The 24,870-nt window shown below is 40.3% G+C and overlaps 1 protein-coding gene and 1 long non-coding RNA gene across 7 annotated transcripts in view; one reads left to right on the top strand and one right to left on the bottom strand.

Annotated features, from left to right (window-relative positions):
• Positions 1–24,870, top strand: part of LOC105465439 (carbohydrate sulfotransferase 9) — a 326,845-nt gene that overhangs the window by 267,626 nt on the left and 34,349 nt on the right. For 5 of the 6 annotated variants that reach the window (XM_071085509.1, XM_071085508.1, XM_071085510.1 and 2 more), the window contains one exon: positions 9,334–9,371. The exons of the other annotated variant lie outside the window; for it this stretch is intronic. In XM_071085509.1, the coding sequence (XP_070941610.1) occupies positions 9,334–9,371 (38 nt within the window). The remainder of the gene's footprint in view (positions 1–9,333; positions 9,372–24,870) is intronic. 6 annotated transcript variants of the gene reach the window in all.
• Positions 1–24,870, bottom strand: part of LOC105465450 (uncharacterized) — a 196,068-nt gene that overhangs the window by 100,056 nt on the left and 71,142 nt on the right. The window lies entirely within an intron of this gene.

Below are 24,870 nucleotides of genomic sequence, written 5' to 3' on the forward strand. Positions count from 1 at the left end.
GCAGCTGATCAAACAGTATTTGTTGGAATAAATAAAGTCAAGTACAACTCTTTCTAATCTTTATTCCCTGTATTCATTTGTTACCAATTTCTCTCAAACATTACTTCAACAGACTGTCTTTGATTTTCTTCATCTTCCTTCTCATTTCTACCTCCCTAGTCTAGGCCCCAAACCATCACTTAGTTTATGCACCCCACCAATGCCTCCTAGATATTCTCCAATTTCTCCCCCTACTCTGAGCAATTTATTTACCAGTTTAATCTTCCTTTATAACCCACCTCTGCTGAAAAAAATGATAATTGCCCCCCCAAATTGTCTATTGCTTTAAACATAAAGCAATTGACCCAGACCTGCCTGGGCAATGCTGTTTCCCTCTAAACCCTCTCCCCTAGTTAGGGTAGTCATCACCATTATTCTGCACAACTTCTATCCATTTTTGAAGACCTAATTCAAATTCCACCTTCTAATTATTCTGATTCCTGTTACCAAGACAGGTCCTATCTCTGAACTTACTTTTAAGTTCTTAAACTCACCGTATCTCTAGAATTTGCTCAAACATGCAAAAGAGATATCCAATACATAGTACAATATGGATACTTAGATATCCATATCCAAGAGATATTCTTGAACTCCATGAGGTAACAGGCTAATAATAAATAAATTACAATCATGGTCCCTGGTTGTTCATGACATATTTCTGCATGAGTTAAAAGGGAGTATAGCAGTGATTAATGGCAGCATACCTCTTGGAAACCTACTCGCTCCCCAAAACCAATCATATTAGTTGTTCCCCTCTGTGTGCCCACAGCTTGTTTTCCAGAACTCTATGAAAACACTTCTCAGGAGGCACTACAGTTTATCTTCACTTATCTCTCTCTGCCACCTGACCCTGACCTCTTTGAGGGCAAGCACCCTGCTGTATCATCTTTGCATGCCCAGCACTTAGGAGGTATCTGACACAGTGAAGGTATTATATTTTTTGGAATGAATACACTATACTATAAGATATTAAACTTACATTTTTAGTTCTTTAAGTTAGAGAAAATTACTATACATCTAATGAGTCTGTAGTTTTGAGGGACTAGTAACTTACCCAGAGAAGCCTACATCCAAGAAATTATTTCACACATTAGAGCCTATGGTTCAAAATAAACTTTCACAAGGTGGTAAAAGATACACCCAGGTATGAAGTGCTGCTGGATGGACTGGTCCTCCAGGGTTTATACCGATTGTCAGAGCCCCAAATGACTGTTCATTGCAGGAAGTAAAAGCTATGGTGCAAAGGCAGTCTCTATGTACAAAATCCCCACCATAAAAAATTGTTGATGTCCCAATTGCTCAAGAGTCCTACCTGCCTGAGGACATAAGTTGAGATCCACAATGGGGATTGTAAAGTACAGGTTTCCAATACCCTGGAAAGCTGACTGGATCTCAGGCCAGCAGATGATGCCAGAAGTCCAGGGAGCCTTGTTTGGTGCAAATGCCAAGAGGAAGTTTGTGGACTAAGCTTTTGGGAGGTGAAGTCCATCCCTAGCTCTCCTGCTATGACTTCACCTCCCAATTCCACTGCTATGATGTGGAAGCTTCTGATATTTGAAGAAACAAGAATGTCTAAGTGGCTTCCTCTTTGCTGTTCCAGTATTGCTCTGTCTTTATTAGTGGATGCCCCTCTGTCACTAATGTCCTTGCCTAATTACTAACAATGGGAGAGAGTCTCATGTAATATGATCAGGAACCCACCTCTAGTTTATCTCAAAGTAGCACAGCTCCAGTTGGCTCTGCAGCGTTAGGTGATGGGAGCAGATGGTGGCTGCATACACTTCACCAAGTGTCCTGCTCATCCTCTGGCTCCCAGCAACCTAGTCTGGAGGTGGTGCATGTGGTGTTCTCTGCCCTGAAGTCTCTGCTCTTGAGGTTTAAGACACACGTGGCACATCATTCCTTCCAGCAGTAGTAGCTTCACTGCTACTGTTTGGGCCTAGAAATTTCCCTCATCTATAAATGTGATTTTAAAATCTAAGCCATGAATATGCTTCATTTATTAAAACAAAAGATTTATGTTGATTTAATTGTAATTTCTTATGTAAGGCACTACAAATTTATGGTTTGAGAGAGTAAAGTTCCTACTGAGATACCTAGAAAAGAAGTATTTTCCAAATCCCTTTGACCAAAAAAAAAAAAAAGAAAAGATAAAAAGACTTTGAGCTACAGATAGGTTCTTACAGATCTATGCATGGCTACAGAAGGTCTATTAGCCTCGTGCCTTTTTCCATTTTTTCTGTGTGTTGGCATTTTTCTGAAATGCAGAATCATAGCTGCTCTTAGTTTCTCAAAGGAGCCTGTTACCTGAAAGAGGTTCAGAACCGCTGCTTTAAACTGTTTAGGCAGCAAAAGAACTTTCCCTAGAGTTTTAGTCAGTTCGTGGTGATTAATCAAACAACTTACAATGAGAAGAATTAGTGAGTCTTACTGCAGAGTTTGGAGAATTTGAGGCAGTTGTCCTGGAATTATAAATCTTAGAGAAATAGGTCCTTCCCCACCCATGTTGATGATGGTGGGTCGGGGCTGTTTCTACAAATTTTATTGCTGAAGCTCATGAATGCGACAGAAGTGTCTCAACACCAGCTTCATCATAAGATGAGCCAACAATCTCCACAACCTCCCTCTGCAGTTTATTCTGCTTTGTTTTGTGAAGACATAATGAGATTAAAATTTAAGAAATCTGGGAGAATTCTCCACTTTATCTGCCAGTCAGACAACCTTGTCAAATGTTTTTATTTTTTCCCCTTCTAATCCTCTAACCAAAAGCTGGAGGGACAAGACCCAAATATGAGACAAAAAAGACTAGTTTTATCCTGAAAGTCAGCTTTAAAAAAAATTTTGTTTCAATAATTTTTGCAGAACAGGTGGTTCTTGGTAACATAGATAAGTTCTTTAGTGGTAATTCTGAGATTTTGGTGTACTCATCACCTAAGCAGTGTACAAGCTACCCCATTGTAGTGTTTAATCCCTCACCCCTCTTCAACTCTTCCCCCTGAGTCCCTAAAGTCCATTACATCATTCTTACACCTTTGCGTCCTCATAGCTTAGCTCCCCCTTATAAATGAGAACATGTGATATTTGGTTTTCCATTCTTGAGTTATGTCACTTAGGATAATGGCCTCTAGCTCCATCCAAGTTGTCGCCAATGCCATTGTTTCATTCCATGTTATGGCTGAGTAGTATTCCATGGTGTATATATACCACACTTTCTTTATCCACTTATTGGTTGATGGGCATTTAGGTTAGTTCTACATTTTTGCAATTGCGAATTGTGCTGCTGTAAACCTGCGTGTTCATGTGTCTTTTTTTGCATAATGAAAGTTTGCTTTTCTGTGTTGTAAGAGTAGCTACGTTGTTCCTTAGAATGCTGGCCGTCCTTTCACCCATAGACCATGAAAATTTGGACAAGTTTCTGCATGTATTTGAGCCCTGGTCACATAATCTTTAAAAACATAGAAGGAATAGTCTCTACTTTTCAGGGTAGTTCCAAGGACGTAATAATGTCTGTGGGGCATGTCACCTAGGCCCAGGACACAGCAATTCCTCAGCAGAGTGTGCTTCCTCCCTGTCCCTTGAGGAACAGCTGAGAAAAAGCATGAGAACTTGTCTGAATTCATTTCCTTTTGCTGCTGTAACAAATTACCAAAAGCTTTGTGGCTTAAAACAATACAAATGTGTGCAACTTACAATTCTAAAGGCCAGAGTTCAGATGGGCCTCACCAGACTAAAATCAGGGTGTCAGCAAGGCTGTGTTCCTTTGCAGTGCTCTAGGAGTCATCCATGTTCTTCCCTTTTCCAGCTTCCAGAGGTTGCCCACAGACCTTGGCTCATAGCCCCCTTCAGCAATGGCGTCATTCTGACCCCTGCTGCTACTGCTACCTTGCCTTCTCTCTGCTGTAAACTCTCCCGCCCCTTTATTATAAGGATTCTTATGGTTACACTGGATGTGTCCAGATAAGCTTCCCATCGCCAGATCCTTAACTGAACTACGTCTGCAAAGTCCCTTTGTCCTGAAAGATCCCGTATTCACAGGCTGATCAGGATGTGGACATGTTGGGGACCATAATTCGATCTGCCATAATTGTCATGTCAGCTTCTGTAACCTACAGAGATCTTCCTCTTTATTACAGGCACAAGCCTCACTTATTAACTTCTTCATTTTTTTTCCTTCTCCCATTGCATCTTATTTATTTATTTATTTTTCAGACAGGGTCTCGCTATGTTTCCAAGACTGGTCTTGAACTCGAGGGCTCAAGCATTCCTCCCACCTCAGTCTCTTGAGTAGCTGGGACTACAGGCACATGCAACCACACCCAGCTAATTTAAAAAAATTAGAGATGAGGTCTTGCTGTGTTCTCATTGTATCTTTAATCATGCTATCATCTGCCAGATTCCCTAATAAAAACCTGAGGGTAGCCCTTGCTTCCAGCTCATGTTTTTCCCACATTCAATCAATCTCCAGAACCTACCTCAGAAATGCCACCTCCCTTCCCATTCTCACTGCCTGGGCTCAAGCCCTCACCCCTCCTATCTGGACACAGCACATGCTCATTGCTGTCTTCACCACCCGCCTCTACTACCCCTTAAACCCATCTCCATACCACCACTCAACTCATCTTTCTCAAGAACTGCTTTGGCCACCTCATCCTCATCTGAAAGACTTTTGCTTGCAAAGCCTCCAATATCATCCCAAATCACAACCTCCGAAGGCTGTCCTCCTTCCCTCTTCCCACATTCCATCTCCGCACCTGCTAAAGTGTATGCATGTGTTACATAAGCCACTCAGAACTTCTCACAATTCACCCACACACACCCTACTCTTGCCTGCCTCTGAGATTTCTTTACTCGTTCTGCCCCAACTAACTGGAGTGCCCCTCTTTTATCCTTTACCTGCAAAATTCATTCTTGTTTCATTCAATCCTCATAAATCTGAGAGTGGGTGGATATTGTTAACCCTTTGCTATATATAGGCAAACAAGTCAGAGCATTAAAGTAACTGGCCCCAGTTCAAACACCTAGTAATTGTCAGAGCTGCTGTTAGATACAGGCTGTCATTTAGTCCATTTTCTAGAGTTCAGTAGGCTGCTGCATCATTAGGATGTGAATATTTTACTGTTCGGCTCTTATTTGTCTCTTCAATTTCTGCAGCTTTCCCTTGGTCCCAAAGGAAACAAAACTAAGGTTTTGTAGTGCTGCTGCCACCCCTGACACCCTAAGGAGTTGATGTTTCAGTTGCCAACCAGAGTTGAGTGGTCTTTTAAAAATGCAAATCTGTACATGATATATATTTTTTTAACTTTAAGTTCTGAGATACATGTGCAGAACATGCAGGTTTGTTACATATACACATGTCATGGTGGTTTGCTGTACCCATCAACCCATCATCTACATTAGATATTTCTCCTAATGCTCTCCCTCCCCTATTCCCCCACTCCCTGACAGGCCTCAGTGTGTGATGTTCCCCTCCCTGTGCCCATGTGTTCTCATTGTTCAACTCCCACTTATGAGTGAGAACATGTGGTGTTTGGTTTTCTGTTCCTGTGTTAGTTTGCTGAGAGTGATGGTTTCCAGCTTCATCCATGTCCCTGCAAAAGACATGACTCATCCTTTTTTATGACTGCATAGTATTCCATGGTGTATATGTGCCACATTTTCTTAATCCAGTCTATCATTGATGGGCATTCAGGTTGGTTCCAAGTCTTTGCTACTGTGAACAGTGCTGCAATAAACATACATGTGCATGTGTCTTTATAGTAGAATGATTTATAATCCTTTGGGTATATATCCAGTAATGGTATTGCTGACTTAAATGGTATTTCTGGTTCTAGGTCTTTGAGGAGTTGCCACACTGTCTTCCACAATGGTTGAACTAATTTACACTCCCATCAACAGGGTAAAAGCATTTCTATTTCTCCACATCCTCACCAGCATCTGTTGTTTCCTGACTTTTTAATGAGTGCCATTCTAACTGGCGTGAGATGGTATCTCACTGTGGTTTTGATTTGCATTTCTCTAGTGACCAGTGATGATGAGCTTTTTTCATATGTTTGTTGGCTGTGTAAATGTCTTCAAGAAGTGTCTGTTCATATCCTTTGCCCGCTTTTTGATGGGATTTTTTTTTCTCATAAATTTGTTTAAGTGCTTTGTAGATTCTAGATATTAGCCCTTTGTCAGATGGATATATGGCAAACATTTTCTCCTATTCTGTAGTTCACTCTGGTGATAGTTTCTTTTGCTGTGCAGAAGCTCTTTAGTTTAATTAGATCCCATTTTTCAATTTTGGCTTTTGTTGCCATTGCTTTTGGTGTTTTAGTCATGAATTCACAAGCATCCCTATACACCAATAATAGACAAACAGAGAGCCAAATCATGAGTGAACTCCCATTCACAACTGCTACAAAGAAAATAAAATACCTAGGCATACAACTTACAAGGGATGTGAAGGACCTCTTCAAGGAGAACTACAAACCACTGCTCAAGGAAATATGAGAGGACATGAACAAACGGAAAAACATTCCATGCCCATTGATAGGAAGAATCAGTATCATGAAAATGGCCATGCTGCCCAAAGTAATTTATAGATTCAATGCTATCCCCATCAAACTGCCATTGACTTTCTTTACAGAATTAGAAAAAAACTACTTTAAATTTCATATGGAACCAAAAAAGAGCCCGTATAGCCAAGACAGTCCTAAGCAAAAAGAACAAAGCTGGAGACATCATGCTACCTGACTTCCAACTGTACTACAAGGCTACAGTAACCAAAACAGGATGGTACTGGTACCAAAACAGATATATAGACCGATGGAACAGAACAGAGTCCTCAGAAATAACACCACACATCTACAACCATCTGATCTTTGACAAACCTGACATTCCCTGTTTAATAAATAGTGTTGGGAAAACTGGCTAGCCGTATGCAGAAAACAGAAACTGGACCCCTTCCTTACACCTTATACCTATATTAAATCAAGATGGATTAAAGACTTAAGCATAAGATCTAAAACCATAAACCCTAGAAGAAAACCTAGGCAATACCATTCAGGACATAGGCTGTGCATGCTATTCTGATGTCACTACCCATGCACTGGCCTGAATCCCCTAAATGGCCAATTTCCCACTGCTCTTGAGAGGATCTTACATTTCCCAAAAATGGTCTACCTGAATTCTTTGCAGGGTTTCCTGCCTACCTGTGTAGCCTCCCTCACACTATGCCCTGCTCACCTCTCCACACCTGCCATGCTGGCCTCCTTTCTATCCTTGAATCCACTATGCTCCCTCCTATCACATGGCCCTTGTCATGTTCTTCCTTCTACCTGAATGTTCTTCCCCCTCTTCTTGGTCAAGTTAACTCCTTTATCATCTTTCAGGCTTTGACTCAAACGTCACTTCTTTGGGGAGCCCACATTTAAACACCAGTGATCTGTAATTTAAAAGGCCAAGCTTTTCCCACAAACCATGTTGTCTCTTCTTTAAACACTCTGCATATAAACTGACAAAAGAAATCTAAAACATATCAAGAGTATCTGATTGAGCATTGCCCTTGCGAAAATGAAGAAAATTGATTCTTATTATCTGGCGAGTCTAAGACTGGCCCTAGGCATCAGACATTTCCTAATAATGACACCATCAAATAGCCCACTCTGAACATCATCATTCAATTTCCCCTATACTTCTTACACTTCTACTGTATCTCATATGACATCTAGCTTGGTACTGAATACTTAACAAAATGTTTAAGTATGCTTATTATTGGTTGACTACTTGACCAGTAAGTTTCAATTGGGACATCTTTTTTTTGAAAACGGTTTGGCAGTTTCTCAAACAATTAAACCTACAACTATTATATAAACCCAGCAATGTCACTTCTGGACATTTATTTCAGAGAAATGAAGATTTATGTTCACATAATAACCTGTACACAAATGTTTATAGCAGCTTTATTCATCATAGTCAAAACTTAGAAACTACCAAGATATCCTTCAACGAGTAAATGGCTAAACAAACTTTGGCACATCCATACCATAGAATACATCAAAAATAAAAAGAAACCCACCACGTTGACACACACAGCAACCTGGATGAATCTCCAGAGAAGTACACCGAGTGAAAAAAGCCAGTCCTTAAAGGCTCTATGCTTTATGATTCATTTGTATAACATTCTTGAAATGACAAAATGACAGAAATGGAAAACAGACTAGTGGTTACCAGGGTTTAAGGAGAGCATGCAGGTGGAGGGGAAGTGATGTAGCTATAGTGGACAAAAAGGGAGATACTCTTGGTAAGGAAATACTCTTTACTTTGACCGTATCAATATTAACACCCTGGTTGTAACGTTGTACTATAGCTTTTCAAGATGTTACCATTAGGGGAACTGGGTAAAAAGTACAAGAAATCTCTCTGCATTATTTCTTACAACTACATGTGACTCAACAGTTATTTCAATTAAAATTAAAGTTTGTTTTTTTTAAAAGAGACCCATTTAATAAAATGTTCGTGAACACTGAGGTGTTCACAAACACGTAATAACTGTGATGCCACTAAATGTCTTCTTTCTTTTCTTTTCTCATGGTTTTTTATTTATTACTACTAAGGATTTTATTTTCCTCTATTTAAGACATACATAATGCTGATCACTTTCAGGCTGTTGTCACAATGACTGAGAAATATATTATATTAGAATCCCTATTTTTTATGCCCCTTGGTTGCCTGTCATATATTTCTCTGAATGTTTTTCCTCCTGATCAAGATACAATTTATAGAACTGTTGGCTTGTACTTCAATCTCTGGCAATACCATAACAACAAAGTATAATAAGGCCTTTATCACTCCCCATGTAAGAAATGTTTTTTGAAGTAGCACTTCTGCCCTGCCACCTCAAATCTCCTTGTCTGGTTCTCAGGGTTCTCTGAGCTTAGTATTAGTATTATACTTCAATAGGTTGTTATTGTTTGGAAAACTTTGTTTTGACTGGCTGTTGTTCAAATTTCTCTTCGGTCCTTTTCATCTCTTCATCATTTCTCTGCGAAAGTTTAATACCTTCTGCTGGTATCACCCTTATTGGATTTCCATTCCATTTTCTGTTATCTTTGCCTAACACAGTTTATTTAGGTTTTAACTTTTTTCCCCCAGTTATTGAAGTGGTTGTAAAAGTCCACATTGTGATAGAAATCTTTGCTCAGAGAGTCCATGACCGCTTGGAAGTGTTTACTGTAAACAGAGCAGGATCAGTACCACATTTTATTCATTTTCATGCTTTAATGTAAAAATTCTTTTTGCTTTCTCTTTCAGTGAGTACAGAAAAAATCCAGGAACATATCACCAACCAGGTATTCTCTCACTTCTCATAAACTCTAATATAGAATTTTGTTTCAAATGTTAATAATTAAACATGTGTAAATGTAAAAAAGGGGGGGGTAATGTTAGCTGTTAGTTATGAGCAATATATATGTTACTGGTTCTGGGGAAAAAAACATATTTGGTCATATGTAGATGATCATGCACTTTCTTTGTCTTCTCCCAAGCCAAGTCCTTCCCTACCACATCCTACCCAAACAGGAAACAGTAGACTAATGAGACTCTGCCAGTTCTAACTTGCAAGTATCTCTCTGACCTGATTGTGACCTCTGCATTGATACTATCATGGCAGCAAATAGATATTTCCATCTGCTTTTCCCTTAACTAAGGTTACTGTCCGTGATTTTCTCAGGTTTTCATTCAATCAGCTCAAAGTCACTGCCTCCCAAACAGCTAAGAACTGGCTCCCTATACACCACAAGTTGATCTTCCATTCTGGTCTTTTGTTTCTACTCACAGTTGACCAGCATCTTCCGTTTGCATCACGGTTTTCTTATCCCATCTTCTTACTGATCTATTTTTGTATTTCTAGGTAGATGGTGTCCTTCTATAGAACTGTTTTAGGAGCTTGAGACCTGCAGCCACACAAACAAACCAAGGGAGACCTTCCCCCAAAGCACATCTTGCCCTACCCCACCTACTTTTTCCCCAGGCCAGCTTAGCGACAGTTTCTCCAAACCCTGCCTGTGCCACTAGACTCAGAGAATGCAGATATTGACCTGTGGAAAAATATGCTTGGGTTTCACCCATAGGTACAAATTTCCGTATCTTCTTTCTTTTTTCCTTTCAATGGCATAAATTACAACTCACCCTTACCAAAGAGAAGGGTGGTAAATCTACGTTTATACCAATTAAAAGTGCATTTTTCAACCTTCTAAGTGCACTCCAAAAGAAATTCCAATTCTAGTTCCTATTGTCAGTCCATCCCAATGAAGTTCTAGTTTCACCCAATCTGTGCCAGATGCCCTGTAACTCATCAAGCTTTCAAAATTGTCAACCCATTTGGCTAATACACTATTTTTCAAATTCAGTAGCCAAAATTTAATCAGGTGCCATTTTGTTTTTGAATACTATTGTACATGTTGACTTCTAGTAGCAACTCTCTTAATACTTGAAAATGCCATCATTGTGAAATAGCAAAATCAATTGGCCATTTCAAATAGTTCATTTGCCTTTTGAACATAGTTTCTTTCTTTCTTTTTTTTTTCTTTTTTTTTTTTTAGATGGAGTCTCGCTCTGTCACCAGGCTGGAATGCAATGCCACAATCTCGGCTCACTGCAACCTCCACCTCCCAGGTTCAAGCGATTCTCCTGCCTCAGCCTCCCAAGTAGCTGGGACTACAGGCATGTGCCACCACGCCCAGCTAACTTTTGTATTTTTAGTACAGACCGGGTTTCACCATGTTGGCCAGGATGGTCTCGATCTCTTGACCTCATGATCGGCCTGCCTCAGCCTCCCAAAGTGCTGGGATTACAGGCGTGAGCCACCGCACAGGCCCTTAGTTTCTTTATTATTGCATTTTACATTATTTGTATGTACTCAAGTGGTTTGGTGAGGCTCAGCAACAGTTAGCCAGTAAAGTTTACTGCTGCTATTTTTATTTATTTAAATCATATAGGAATACTTGACCTGTTTTCCTTATAAATGTAACAACCTACCTGTTTCCCTTATTAACAACCTAAAGCAGTTGGTCAAAAAATATACTAAGGTCACTTCTGATGGGTAGATTTTCATCTCCTGTTTTTGCTTCTTTTACATTTAGCAAAACTAACAAAATATGTAGACACCAAAATAGAATGCCACATATTTACTCATAATCTTAAATATTAATCTGATGCCAGATAAAATTATAATGGTTTTCAGTCTCAATAAGAGAGTGAAATTCTTTAGATTTTAACTGAAGAGGGAAAGGTCTTAATATTTTAATTATGTAGTCATTCTCAGAACAGATCATTATCTCGTTCAGTCATTGCTTATATTTCTAATCCTGCAATGAAATTTCTATTCATTCTTCTCCCAAGTAGAGAAATGCTCTCCATTCTCAAGAATGATATACTGGCAATACAATTCAAAAAGGTATCTTATACCTCTAGTTTATATAAACTCTGGCAAAAAGTAAAGAAATAAAGTCACCTTCTTTTTCAAATCACTATGCCACCAAAGTAGTTTGGCTCTTGAAAAACATTTTTGAAAACCCACTTTAGATAATCAATACAGCATTTTTTATCAGAAAGAAAGGCAAAATGGAACACTGCTGAGCGTTAATCTTGCCCCTAAATCCTTCCCACTAGGCACTATAGGATTGTGTAATTAAATTGAAACTGAAAATCGAGTCTTCCCGCACCACCCCCCCACCCCGCCCACATCAGGCAGGCTATGAGTTGTGCACCAACGTGAGAAATCAGGAGCGGAGCGGAACGGAAGCTCTAGCCTGCTGGCTAATATCCAGCCTGTGCTTTTAGCCCATGGCTATTTTACCACACCTGAGCTCTGAGAACAAACAACTATCTGAGTCCTCTGGAGGGAACGCTGGATTCTTTCCTATGCAATTCACTGGGGAAATTAGTATGCTTTTTAAAAGTAACTTGTTAACGCAGCTTGTTTACCAGAAGAGGACAAAAATGAGCAGTGAACTGCTTGGTAGCCTCTGTTCTAGAATGGGATGAATGCATGACCCAATTTTTTTTTCAGCTGTCTCTTTGGCAGTTCCTTGCTGCAATCATTTCCTATCTGAAAAATGTTACTTGTAGAGATGAAATTTTCTATAGGTTTTCTAAATAATTTTTACGATACTAGATGAAAGATAACACTTTAAAATATTACCAAAAATGCTTTCAAAATAAAATTATACATGGTCAGCATAAGAATGGGAAAACTGAATGTAAATTCTTAATTGAATTTTTGGAAACTGCCTTATTATATAAAAGACAATTTAAACCTTTTGTGTTTACGCCTTTTTATATAGCAGATAATTGAAACCCTCAGTGAATTAATACCTTGTGTTTGTGCCGCTAGATGACAAAGAGGGACACCGAATATGGGGCTCTGTTTCTGGTGCAGAGGATGTCCTCTGTTGTGGAGAACGTTCACAGACAGGTGCTCTCTATGAGAAATGCTTGCCCTCACTGACGACCCAGTGCAGAGAGACAACACCAGCGCAGGCCCTTACAGCTCTGTATTTGGTCCCTAGGGCTGCCATAACAAAGTACCATGAAGACGTGCCTTAAAATAACAGAAATGTATTGTCTCACATCCAAAAGAGGGTGTCAGCAGGGCCATGCTCTCTCTGAAACCTGTAGGGAAGGAGCCTTCCTCACTCTTTTTATCTTCCAGTGCTTGCCAGCAATCCTTGACATTCCTTGGCTTACAGCCGCATCACTCCACTCTCTGCCCCTGTGGACACATGGCTGCCCTCCCATTGTGTCCCTCCCCTTATAAGAATCCCAGCCATCTTGGCTTAGAGCCTTCCCTCAGTGACCTTCTCTTAACTTAATCACAGTGGCAGAGACCCTATAATCAAATAAGGTTGCATTCTTAGGTACTAGGAGTTAGGACTTCAACATATCTGTTTGGGGGATATAATTTGACCCGATGTTATGCCCAGACAGTTTGTTCTCCAAAGAAGACCACCAGAGTCCAGAGTCAAAGCCAAGCGGCAAGGATCTTTACTGCAAGTTCGAACTTGGTGCCTCCATTCCACAGCATACAAGAGGGCCTCCAACAATGCGAGTGCTTGCTTTTTATAGCCCGATGTAAACAGGATATGTAAAGTTACAGGGGAACAAGGTAATTCTCTCGGTTACAGCACATTTAGCATTTTTTATTGGTTCCCGCTGTGTCCTTATCGGGGATTTCCTAGGTGGTGTTTTTCTGAAGTTTGAGAGAAATATGGAGGAATGTGTTTGTGCTGCGCTCAGGAAGTTGGGAGATATATGGGGGATGTGCCTCATTCCTTTCACCATAACAAGCTGGAAACCTCAGAGTCATCCTCGACTCCATCTCTCCCTCTGAGCACTGGGCACTTCTGATGGGATCTCCTGTTGACCTCTCCCAACCAGCTCCTCACCTCCACCCATAACCCCTGCTTCATCCATGCCCTTGTCTCATTTCCTCGGTGATTTCTTGAGGCTCTCCTGTTAGCCTCACCACCTTTCTGTTCATCTTCCATTCTGCTGCAGTTTGCAGTAGTTTGCCGTTTTAAAATATCATCTTGCTGAGAAATAAAAACTAAGTAGAAAAACCTCCTCATTCCTTGTTAACAGTAATTTTAACCCTAACTGGGCGTTATAGTCACCTCTGAAACTTGTTAGCACAGATCCTGAGACCCCATCTCCAATTCTAACCCCAAGACATTCTGGGTCAGTAGCTCTAGACTTGGGTTAAGATACAGCACAACCCTCAGACCCGACCAAGAAAGGTCACAGGCTTTAGGAGTCTCCAAGCATCACAAAAACAGCCATGCAAAGACAGATTTTTCTTTTTCTCAGCCTCATGTTTTAAAGTTTCATGACCAATTGAGAGCTCACAAAATGTGGAAAGGAACATAGCAGCTGAACTGGATCATCTGGGCAAATGGGACAGACCAATAAAAGAGTGAAATTCCCTTATTGAGAGAGGTGGGGCTGTGTGGGCCCTGTGAAATCAAAGAAAGAAGGGATGCTTTAGTTTCTAGATAGCCACCCAATAGCTCCCGAAGTGGGAGGACATACAGGCAGACTGTGTTCCCCAGCTAACTGTACTGCCACCATCCCCTCTGCTTGGGGAGGGGCTGTGGAGTGGGTGAGTATAGTTTCAGCTGGTGCTTAGAACTCCTGGTAATCTGGAACCAGAAAAGGAAAACATGAGGTAGGAGAACATGTTCTCCTCAGTAACCAGAAGACCTGGACTGAGTCATTTCCATCCTTGATGGGGAGAGATGCAGGCCCTGCCCACGAGTCCCCAGGCTAAGTCCAGGGTCCATCCTGTTCCCCCCACTGAAGTTCCAAGCAACCAATCAGACCTCTAGTGTAGGACGGCCTTGAGGGACAGCAGGGCTCCTTAGGTCTCCTAGTCCCAGAGCAGTCCCTTGGATGGGAACAAGGACCAGGTCTTGGGTGTAGCTTCCCTTAACACTAAGAAATAGTTCCACATATAGTATGTGGACCTCCATTCATGCTCTTGCTGTAGACCCCACAAAGGTTGGGAATGATCCTGCTCAGACATTTGCAATTTCAAAAACTCAATATGTGATTCTGATGGAAAGCCATACAATACATTTCTTTCTTTTTTTTTTTTTTTTATTATACTTTAAGTTCTAGGGTACATGTGGATAATGTGCAGGTTTGTTACATATGTATACCTGTGCCATGTTGGCGTGCTGCACCCATCAACTCATCATCACCCATCAACTCGTCATTTACATCAGGTATAACTCCCAATGCAATCCCTCCCCCCTCCCCCCTCCCCATGATAGGCCCCGGTGTGTGATGTTCCCCTTCCCGAGTCCAAGTGATCTCATTGTTCAGTTCCCACCTATGAGTGAGAACATGCGGTGTTTGGTTTTCTGTTCTTGTGATAGTTTGCTGACAATGATGGTTTCCAGCTGCATCCATGTCCCTACAAAGGATACGAACTCATCCTTTTTTATGGCTGCATAGTATTCCATGGTGTATATGTGCCACATTTTCTTAATCCAGTCTGTCACTGATGGACATTTGGGTTGATTCCAAGTCTTTGCTATTGTGAATAGTGCCACAATAAACATATGTGTGCATGTGTCTTTATAGCAGCATGATTTATAATCCTTTGGGTATATACCCCAGTAATGGGATGGCTGGGTCATATGGTACTTCTAGTTCCAGATCCTTGAGGAATCTCCATACTGTTTTCCATAATGGTTGAACTAGTTTACAATCCCACCAACAGTGTAAAAGTGTTCCTATTTCTCCACATCTTCTCCAGCACCTGTTGTTTCCTGACTTTTTAATGATTGCCATTCTAACTGGTGTGAGATGGTATCTCATTGTGATTTTGATTTGCATTTCTCTGATGACCAGTGATGATGAGCATTTTTTCATGTCTCTGTTGGCTGTATGAATGTCTTCTTTTGAGAACTGTCTGTTCATATCCTTTGTCCACTTTTTGATGGGGTTGTTTTTTTTCTTGTAAATTTGTTTGAGTTCTTTGTAGGTTCTGGATATTAGCCCTTTGTCAGATGAGTAGATTGCAAAAATTTTCTCCCATTCTGTAGGTTGCCTGTTCACTCTGATGGTCGTTTCTTTTGCTGTGCAGAAGCTCTTTAGTTTAATTAGATCCCATTTGTCAATTTTGGCTTTTGTTGCCATTGCTTTTGGTGTTTTCGACATGAAGTCCTTGCCCATGCCTATGTCCTGAATGATATTACCTAGGTTTTCTTCTAGGGTTTTTATGGTATTAGGTCTAACATTTAAGTCTCTAAACCATCTTGAATTAATTTTCGTATAAGGAGTAAGGAAAGGATCCAGTTTCAGCTTTCTACTTATGGCTAGCCAATTTTCCCAGCACCATTTATTAAATAGGGAATCCTTTCCCCATTTCTTGTTTTTCTCAGGTTTGTCAAAGATCAGATGGCTGTAGATGTGTGGTATTATTTCTGAGGACTCTGTTCTGTTCCATTGGTCTATATCTCTGTTTTGGTACCAGTACCATGCTGTTTTGGTTACTGTAGCCTTGTAGTATAGTTTGAAGTCAGGTAGCATGATGCCTCCAGCTTTGTTCTTTTGACTTAGGATTGTCTTGGCAATGCGGGCTCTTTTTTGGTTCCATATGAACTTTAAAGCAGTTTTTTCAATTCTGTGAAGAAACTCATTGGTAGCTTGATGGGGATGGCATTGCATCTATAAATTACCTTGGGCAGTATGGCCATTTTCACGATATTGATTCTTCCTATCCATGAGCATGGTATGTTCTTCCATTTGTTTGTGTCCTCTTTGATTTCACTGAGCAGTGGTTTGTAGTTCTCCTTGAAGAGGTCCTTTACATCCCTTGTAAGTTGGATTCCTAGGTATTTCATTCTCTTTGAAGCAATTGTGAATGGAAGTTCATTCCTGATTTGGCTCTCTGTTTGTCTGTTACTGGTGTATAAGAATGCTTGTGATTTTTGCACATTAATTTTGTATCCTGAGACTTTGCTGAAGTTTCTTATCAGCTTAAGGAGATTTTGGGCTGAGACAATGGGGTTTTCTAAATATACAATCGTCATCTGCAAACAGGGACAATTTGACTTCTTCTTTTCCTATCTGAATACCCTTGATTTCTTTCTCTTGCCTAATTGCCCTAGCCAGAACTTCCAACACTATGTTGAATAGGAGTGGTGAGAGAGGGCATCCCTGTCTTGTGCCAGTTTTCAAAGGGAATTTTTCCAGTTTTTGCCCATTCAGTATGATATTGGCTGTGGGTTTGTCATAAATAGCTCTTATGATTTTGAGATACATTCCATCAATACTGAATTTATTGAGCGTTTTTAGCATGAAGGACTGGTGAATTTTGTCAAAGGCCTTTTCTGCATCTATTGAGATAATCATGTGGTTTCTGTCTTTGGTTCTGTTTATATGCTGGATTACGTTTATTGACTTGCGTATGTTGAACCAGCCTTGCATCCCAGGGATGAAGCCCACTTGATCATGGTGGATAAGCTTTTTGATGTGCTGCTGGATCCGGTTTGCCAGTATTTTATTGAGGATTTTTGCATCAATGTTCATCAGGGATATTGGTCTAAAATTCTCTTTTTTTGTTGTGTCTCTGCCAGGCTTTGGTATCAGGATGATGTTGGCCTCATAAAATGAGTTAGGGAGGATTCCCTCTTTTTCTATTGATTGGAATAGTTTCAGAAGGAATGGTACCAGCTCCTCCTTGTACCTCTGGTAGAATTCAGCTGTGAATCCATCTGGTCCTGGACTTTTTTTCGTTGGTAGGCTATTAATTATTGCCTCAATTTCAGAGCCTCCTATTGGTCTATTCAGGAATTCAGCTTCTTCCTGGTTTAGTCCTGGGAGAGTGTAAGTGTCCAGGAAATTATCCGTTTCTTCTAGATTTTCTAGTTTATTTGCGTAGAGGTGTTTATAGTATTCTCTGATGGTAGTTTGTATTTCTGTGGGGTCGGTGGTGATATCCCCTTTATCATTTTTTATTGTGTCTATTTGATTCTTCTCTCTTTTCTTCTTTATTAGTCTTGCTAGCAGCCTATCAATTTTGTTGATCTTTTCAAAAAACCAACTCCTGGATTCATTGATTTTTTGGAGGGTTTTTTGTGTCTCTATCTCCTTCAGTTCTGCTCTGATCTTAGTTATTTCTTGCCTTCTGCTAGCTTTTGAATGTGTTTGTTCTTGCTTCTCTAGTTCATTTAATTGTGATGTTAGAGTGTCAATTTTAGATCTTTCCAGCTTTCTCTTGTGTGCATTTAGTGCTATAAATTTCCCTCTACACACTGCTTTAAATGTGTCCCAGAGATTCTGGTATGTTGTATCTTTGTTCTCATTGGTTTCAAAGAACATCTTTATTTCTGCCTTCATTTCGTTATGTACCCAGTAGTCATTCAGGAGCAGGTTATTCAGTTTCCATGTAGTTGAGCGGTTTTGATTTTCTTAGTCCTGAGTTCTAGTTTGATTGCACTGTGGTCTGAGAGACAGTTTGTTATAATTTCTGTTCTTGTACATTTGCTGAGGAGTGCTTTACTTCCAATTATGTGGTCAATTTTGGAATAAGTGTGATGTGGTGCTGAGTAGAATGTATATTCTGTTGATTTGGGGTGGAGAGTTCTGTAGATGTCTATTAGGTCTGCTTGCTGCAGAGATGAGTTCAATTCCTGGATATCCTTGTTAACTTTCTGTCTCGTTGATCTGTCTAATGTTGACAGTGGGGTGTTGAAGTCTCCCATTATTATTGTATGGGAGTCTAAGTCTCTTTGTAAGTCTTTAAGGACTTGCTTTATAAATCTGGGTGCTCCTGTATTGGGTGCATATATATTTAGGATAGTTAGCTCTTCCTGTTGAATTGATCCCTTTACCATTATGTAATGGCCTTCTTTGTCTCTCTTGATCTTTGGTGGTTTAAAGTCTGTTTTATCAGAGACTAGTATTGCAACCCCTGCTTTTTTTTGTTCTCCATTTGCTTGGTAGACCTTCCTCCATCCCTTTATTTTGAGTCTATGTATGTCTCTGCATGTGAGATGGGTCTCCTGAATACAGCAGACTGATGGGTCTTGACTCTTTATCCAGTTTGCCAGTCTGTGTCTTTTAATTGGAGCATTTAGTCCATTTACATTTAAGGTTAATATTGTTATGTGTGAACTTGATCCTGCCATTATGATATTAACTGGTTATTTTGCTCGTTAGTTGATGCAGTTTCTTCCTAGCCTCGATGGTCTTTACATTTTGGCATGTTTTTGCAATGGCTGGTACCAGTTGTTCCTTTCCATGTTTAGTGCCTCCTTCAGGGTCTCTTGTAAGGCAGGCCTCGTGGTGACAAAATCTCTAAGCATTTACTTATCTGTAAAGGATTTTATTTCTCCTTCACTTATGAAACAGTTTGGCTGGATATGAAATTCTGGGTTTAAAATTCTTTAAGAATGTTGAATATTGGCCCCCACTCTCTTCTGGCTTGTAGAGTTTCTGCCGAGAGATCTGCTGTTAGTCTGATGGGCTTCCCTTCCCTTTCCCTTTACCTGACCTTTCTCTCTGGCTGCCCTTAAGATTTTTTCCTTCATTTCAACTTTGGTGAATCTGGCAATTATGTGTCTTGGAGTTGCTCTTCTCGAGGAGTATCTTTGTGGCGTTCTCTGTATTTCCTGAATTTGAATGTTGGCCTGCCCTACTAGGTTGGAGAAGTTCTCCTGGATGATATCCTGAAGAGTGTTTTCCAACTTGGTTCCATTTTCACCCTCACTTTCAGGCACCCCAATCAGACGTAGATTTGGTCTTTTTACATAATCCCATACTTCTTGCAGGCTTTGTTCATTTTTTTTCTTCTTTTTTCTTTAGGTTTCTCTTCTCACTTCATTTCATTCATTTGATCCTCAATCGCTGATACTCTTTCTTCCAGTTGATCAAGTTGGTTACTGAACCTTGTGCATTTGTCACATATTTCTCGTGTCATGGTTTTCATCTCTGTCCATTCGTTTATGGCCTTCTCTGCATTAATTATTCTAGTTATCAATTCTTCCACTTTTTTTTCCAAGATTTTTAGTTTCTTTGCGCTGGGTACGTAATTCCTCCTTTAGCTCTGAGAAGTTTGATGGACTGGAGCCTTCTTCTCTCATCTCCTCAAAGTCATTCTCTGTCCAGCTTTGATCCGTTGCTGGCGATGAGCTGTGTTCCTTTGCAGGGGGCAATGCGCTCTTTTTTTTTGAATTTCCAGCTTTTCTGCCCTGCTTTTTCCCCATCTTCGTGGTTTTATCTGCCTCTGGTCTTTGATGATGGTGATGTACTGATGGGGTTTTGGTGTGGGTGTCCTTCCTGTTTGTTAGTTTTCCTTCTAACAGTCAGGACCCTCAGCTGTAGGTCTGTTGGAGATTGCTTGAGGTCCACTCCAGACCCTGTTTGCCTGGGTGTCAGCAGCAGAGGCTGCAGAAGATAGAATATTGCTGAACAGCGAGTGTACCTGTCTGATTCTTGCTATGGAAGCTTCCTCTCAGGGGTGTATTCCACTGTGTGAGGTGTGGGGTGTCAGTCTGCCCCTAGTGGGGGATGTCTCCCAGTTAGGCTACTCAGGGGTCAGGGACCCACTTGAGCAGGGAGTCTGTCCCTTCTCAGATCTCAACCTCCGTGTTGGGAGATCCACTGCTCACTTCAAAGCTGTCAGAGTCGTTTGCGTCTGCAGAGGTTTTAGCTGCTTTTTGTTGTTGTTGTTGTTGTTGTTGTTGTTGTTTAGCTGTGCCCTGTCCCCAGAGGTGGAGTCTACAGAGACAGGCAGGACTCCTTGAGCTGCTGTGAGCTCCACCCAGTTCGAGCTTCCCAGCCACTTGGTTTATCTACTTAAGCCTCAGCAATGGCGGGCGCCCCTCCCCCAGCCTCACTGCTGCCTTGCCTCGAGATGGCAGACTGCTGTGCTAGCAATGAGGGAGGCTCCGTGGGCATGGGACTCTGCCGGCCAGGTGTGGGATATAGTCTCCTGGTTTGCTAAGATCCTTGGTAGAGCGCAGTATTGGGGTGGGAGTTACCCGATTTTCCAGGTGTTTTGTGTCTCAGTTCCCCTGGCTAGGAAAAGGGATTCCCTTCCCCCTTGCGCTTCCCAGGTGAGGCGATGCCTCGCCCTGCTTCAGCTCTTGCTGGTCGGGCTGCAGCAGCTGACCAGCACCGATTGTCAGGCACTCCCCAGTGAGATAAACCCAGTACCTCAGTTGAAAATGCAGAAATCACCTGTCTTCTGTGTCGCTCGCGCTGGGAGTTGGAGACTGGAGCTGTTCCTATTCGGCCATCTTGCTCCGCCCCCCATACAATACATTTTTAACTTTTGAGTATGAAATACAAAGCCTTGGGATCTTGTACTCCTTTGGAGAGGATTCTCCCCACCTTCATAGACTTATTTCCCATTCTACTCCTTTATTTAAAACTAGTGGTTCTTTATAAAACTATTTCATCAGCATAATAATCCCCTTCTCTGCATGTACAAAATTTACTCATGTAAGACCTAACTCAAATACTACCTTTTATGAAGCTTTCCTTTGTCACATAGCCAAGAATAATCTCACTCTCTTCCATGACCCCATTTTATTTTCTCTGCCCTTTTACTACAGATATTTTCTACCCTATATTCTAATCATTTATAACACAACAGGATTTTTGAGACTACCTAGCATTGCCGTAAAGAAAAGAGATCGTGTTTGGTTCATTTCTGTGTCCACCGTTGGGCCTTGCATATCATAAGAACTCAATCAACTGCTGGCGGAATGTAAATTCTTCAGATCACTAAATTCTTATTCTAGTAGCTAGAGGGGCTGCTAAATTTAAACAGTCTACTCCCTATACACCGGAATGTTCAAACTTGCCGTGTCATTGATTCTTACAAGGCAGGAACAAGGTATCCTTCCTTCCCCTCCCAGGTAAGGATTCTAAACCAAAAACAGAAGGAACAAACCAGGACTGCACATGGTTATTAAGAATAATGGTCACAGAGTCAGGAAATGAAAGAATCGAAGGGCAGGGAGATCCAGATCTTCTTTTTACATGTCCATATCCATATTGCCTGCAGAACGTTAAATGTTTTGCCCGGTTCAGGACTTGAGCTCCTGATTCTTTCCCCTAATGTAAGCATGGCAGTGCCACTCACTGATGACTTTTCAACGTAGTGTGAACTTTAGAACTTCTAAATTTAAAGTGGGATTCCGTTACCTTGCACTATTCTTGTCAAAATGGCCATGCACTCAAGGAGACAATTTTGACTTAAAGATAGTTTCTCTTTGCAAGTTTGGCACTAATGGAGCTAGTAAAGATCCCACATGTCCCAATTCCCTTTTAAGATTACCTTCAGAATTGAGAGAGTTGCACTTTTAGAAAAGCTATCCAATTGATGAGTCTTTTTCAAAATCCTGAAAGGAGGACTGAAAGGATCAAAAAGTGGTGACACTAATGGTGGTTAACAAAGAAGAATTTATAAAAGATGTCTTTTTTAAAGGTCAGATGGCTTCTACCTAGAAAATACTTAAGTGTAAATGTCAAAGTTCTGGGCTTTGCCTCTTTAATTGGAAGCCAAGAAACTTAAAATGTGAAAGGTACCTGTGGAAAGGTATTTAGATTGACAAGACAAAGCAAGGCTGAGAATATGGCCCTCAGATGTTTTAAAAGCATGACCACCAAGAAGAAAATAGTGGTGAGAATAAACGCTGTGAGAATTATTCACCATCAAATATGCAGATAGCTCTCACTCAAGCACTCAATGATTCTGAATAATTGCCATCAATAATTGTGCTAATTACTCAGTGCTCCATATCTCATGTTTTGTCACAACAACCCTGTGAGGACCAGGATTTTAATCTCCACTTTATACAGGTGGAAACTCAGGTTTGAAATCAGGTTTAGTAATTTTTCAGGTCCTGCCACATTTAGCACGACATTAGTAATAATAATGGTTAGCATTATTATTACATGCTCGATGAGCTTTTTGTGTGTAGGCATTATGCTAAATTTTACATTAAATTATCTCTCTTAAAGCTATTTGCGAAGTAGGAACAAATCAAAAGATTCATCTTAGTGAGGCGACTTAATTTGTCTAAAATCATGCATGCATAGTGGTCACGCCAGGATTAAATAAGGCATTCCAGCGCTCTCTACAGTGTGAGCAACGGCCACTATTCTGGGAGGCTTTAAATGTCTGTCTTTACTGGCACGCAGCTGGTGAGTGACAGACTTCAAATGTGAATCCAGGTGTATCTCATTCTGAATTCCTTTCTCTCCACCATTATACTACACTCCCACCTCTTCTGGAAGTTGTTCTATTAATTAACTGATCTCACTTATGACCATCCTAATTAACCCCCCAATTCGGACATTAATCCCGAAGCAGTCTGTTTTGAGACCCTGGAATACAGATTTTTATGATGTGGTATGTCTTTTTTTCCAAGTGTTTTAACAATGAAGATGAGCATATACATACTCCAGGGTCCCTGTTGAGCAGTAAATTAATTTTTTAATTAAATAAGTGAAAACTCAAGTGAATCTGGTCTAAGAGAAAACTATTTGTCACCTGAAAAGAGCTTAAAAACTCAGAGGGGAAAAAAGTATACATTGGCATAATCTGTTGCCCACTGCCAGTTTTCCTTGGCAGAGCCCAGGCAGAAATATCATGGAAATAAAATGAAAATTTGAAGTAAAAACCTTTATTTTCACTCACTATAAAATGTTTTCTTTGTACTTTTGTATTTTTTTTTTTTTTTTTTAAGTAGAGATGAGGTTTCACCATGTCAGCCAGGATGGTCTCGATCTCCTGACCTCGTGATCTGCCCGTCTCGGCCTCCCAAAGTGCTGGGATTACAGGCTTCAGCCACCGCGCCCGGCCTTCTTTGTACTTTTTAGAAAAGCATGTTACTTCTAAAAGCTCTCTTACAAGTTCTTTATTGTTAGTAATAACAGTGTCATTGTGTATGTACACATGTGAGAAAATATGGAATACTGAAACTCCGTACTGAAAATGTAGCATTTATGAAAAATAAAAATAGTTAATTTACCATTTAATGTAAATTAGCATTAACCACACCACCTAAGATGTTAACACCCAATAGGCTGGTGAAATATATTCCATGAATAATTTTTAGTCAATCTTTTTCTCATCTTTTTCCTCCTTTCTGTTGAGTTTTTCAAATCATATCCTTCTCTACTTGCTAGCATCTGTACTAGAAGATGAACTGAGTAACTGAAATGTTTCCGCTTTGCATATTTTATTAGAAAAATGGTTAGCATCATCGTTTGAGATTTTTCTCTCAACACATAGCAACGAAAGGCAGTAGCCAAGTTCTGATACCCAAAAGCACAATTAGTAGAGCCCTTCAGTATTCAGTAACTCATCACCTCTGTGTAAAAAGACATTCACTCACTTCATAGGTTAAAGCTATTGTCAAAATGAGCCATAGAGCCCACTTGTCATCATGTTTGAATATGCATTCTAAAATACAGTATTTTTTGGAGTATGTTTGAATATGCATTCTAAAATACAGTGTGTGTGTGTTTGTTGTTGTTGTTGTTGTCTACCTTTAAACCATTTTACTCATGCTATTCTTTCTTCTTGTGGTAAAGAACTTGAATTAAGGACTCAAATCAAAACTTGGTATTTTCTGGTGATATGCAAAAGAAGTATTCGAGTAGTCATCATCTCAGAAAAAAGCTGCTTGGTGACATAAAAGAGTTATGTGTTAAGAAACAGTGATCGTGAATACCAGGCCAATTCTGTGGAATCTGTGTTTTATATATGGTCTACATCCCCTAAGGCAGATCCCTCAGATATCTATCTATGGACTTCTCTTAAATTTGATGTGTCCCTTTGCGTATGTCTGCACTTTGCAGAGGTAATGTTCCTTGGTGCTCACCAGAACCTCAGGAGTGAATAAAGGCACCTGGAGAGTTTTCTGCCTCCCACTCGAGACAGAAAATCACCAGTCATTCCTTTTGTTGTGCATAAATTGAAATCAATTTTATTTAAGCTTTATTTGACAAAGTAGCACTTGTTTTTCCCAGAAAACAAATTTCTGGGAAGGGGAAGAAATGCGGACAAATAGTGAAAATTCAGAGTACCAGTAAGGATCCAGTGAAAACTACCTTGTCTTTATTATTCTTAGTGTGGAAAAAATTCTTATACACAGAAGTGTTATGTTATATTCTGTGGTCGATCATCAAACAAGGATGGAATAAACAAGATTCTTCCCTTTTTCACCACTGGTATATGCATTGCTCAAAATGTATTAAAAGGGATATTTTCATCATTACTGGATAATGCAATTAGGCCAGTGTTCTGTGGATGTGGAATAA

The sequence above is a fragment of the Macaca nemestrina genome, chromosome 19, assembly GCF_043159975.1.
Source record: "Macaca nemestrina isolate mMacNem1 chromosome 19, mMacNem.hap1, whole genome shotgun sequence".
NCBI classification, from domain to species: domain Eukaryota; kingdom Metazoa; phylum Chordata; class Mammalia; order Primates; family Cercopithecidae; genus Macaca; species Macaca nemestrina.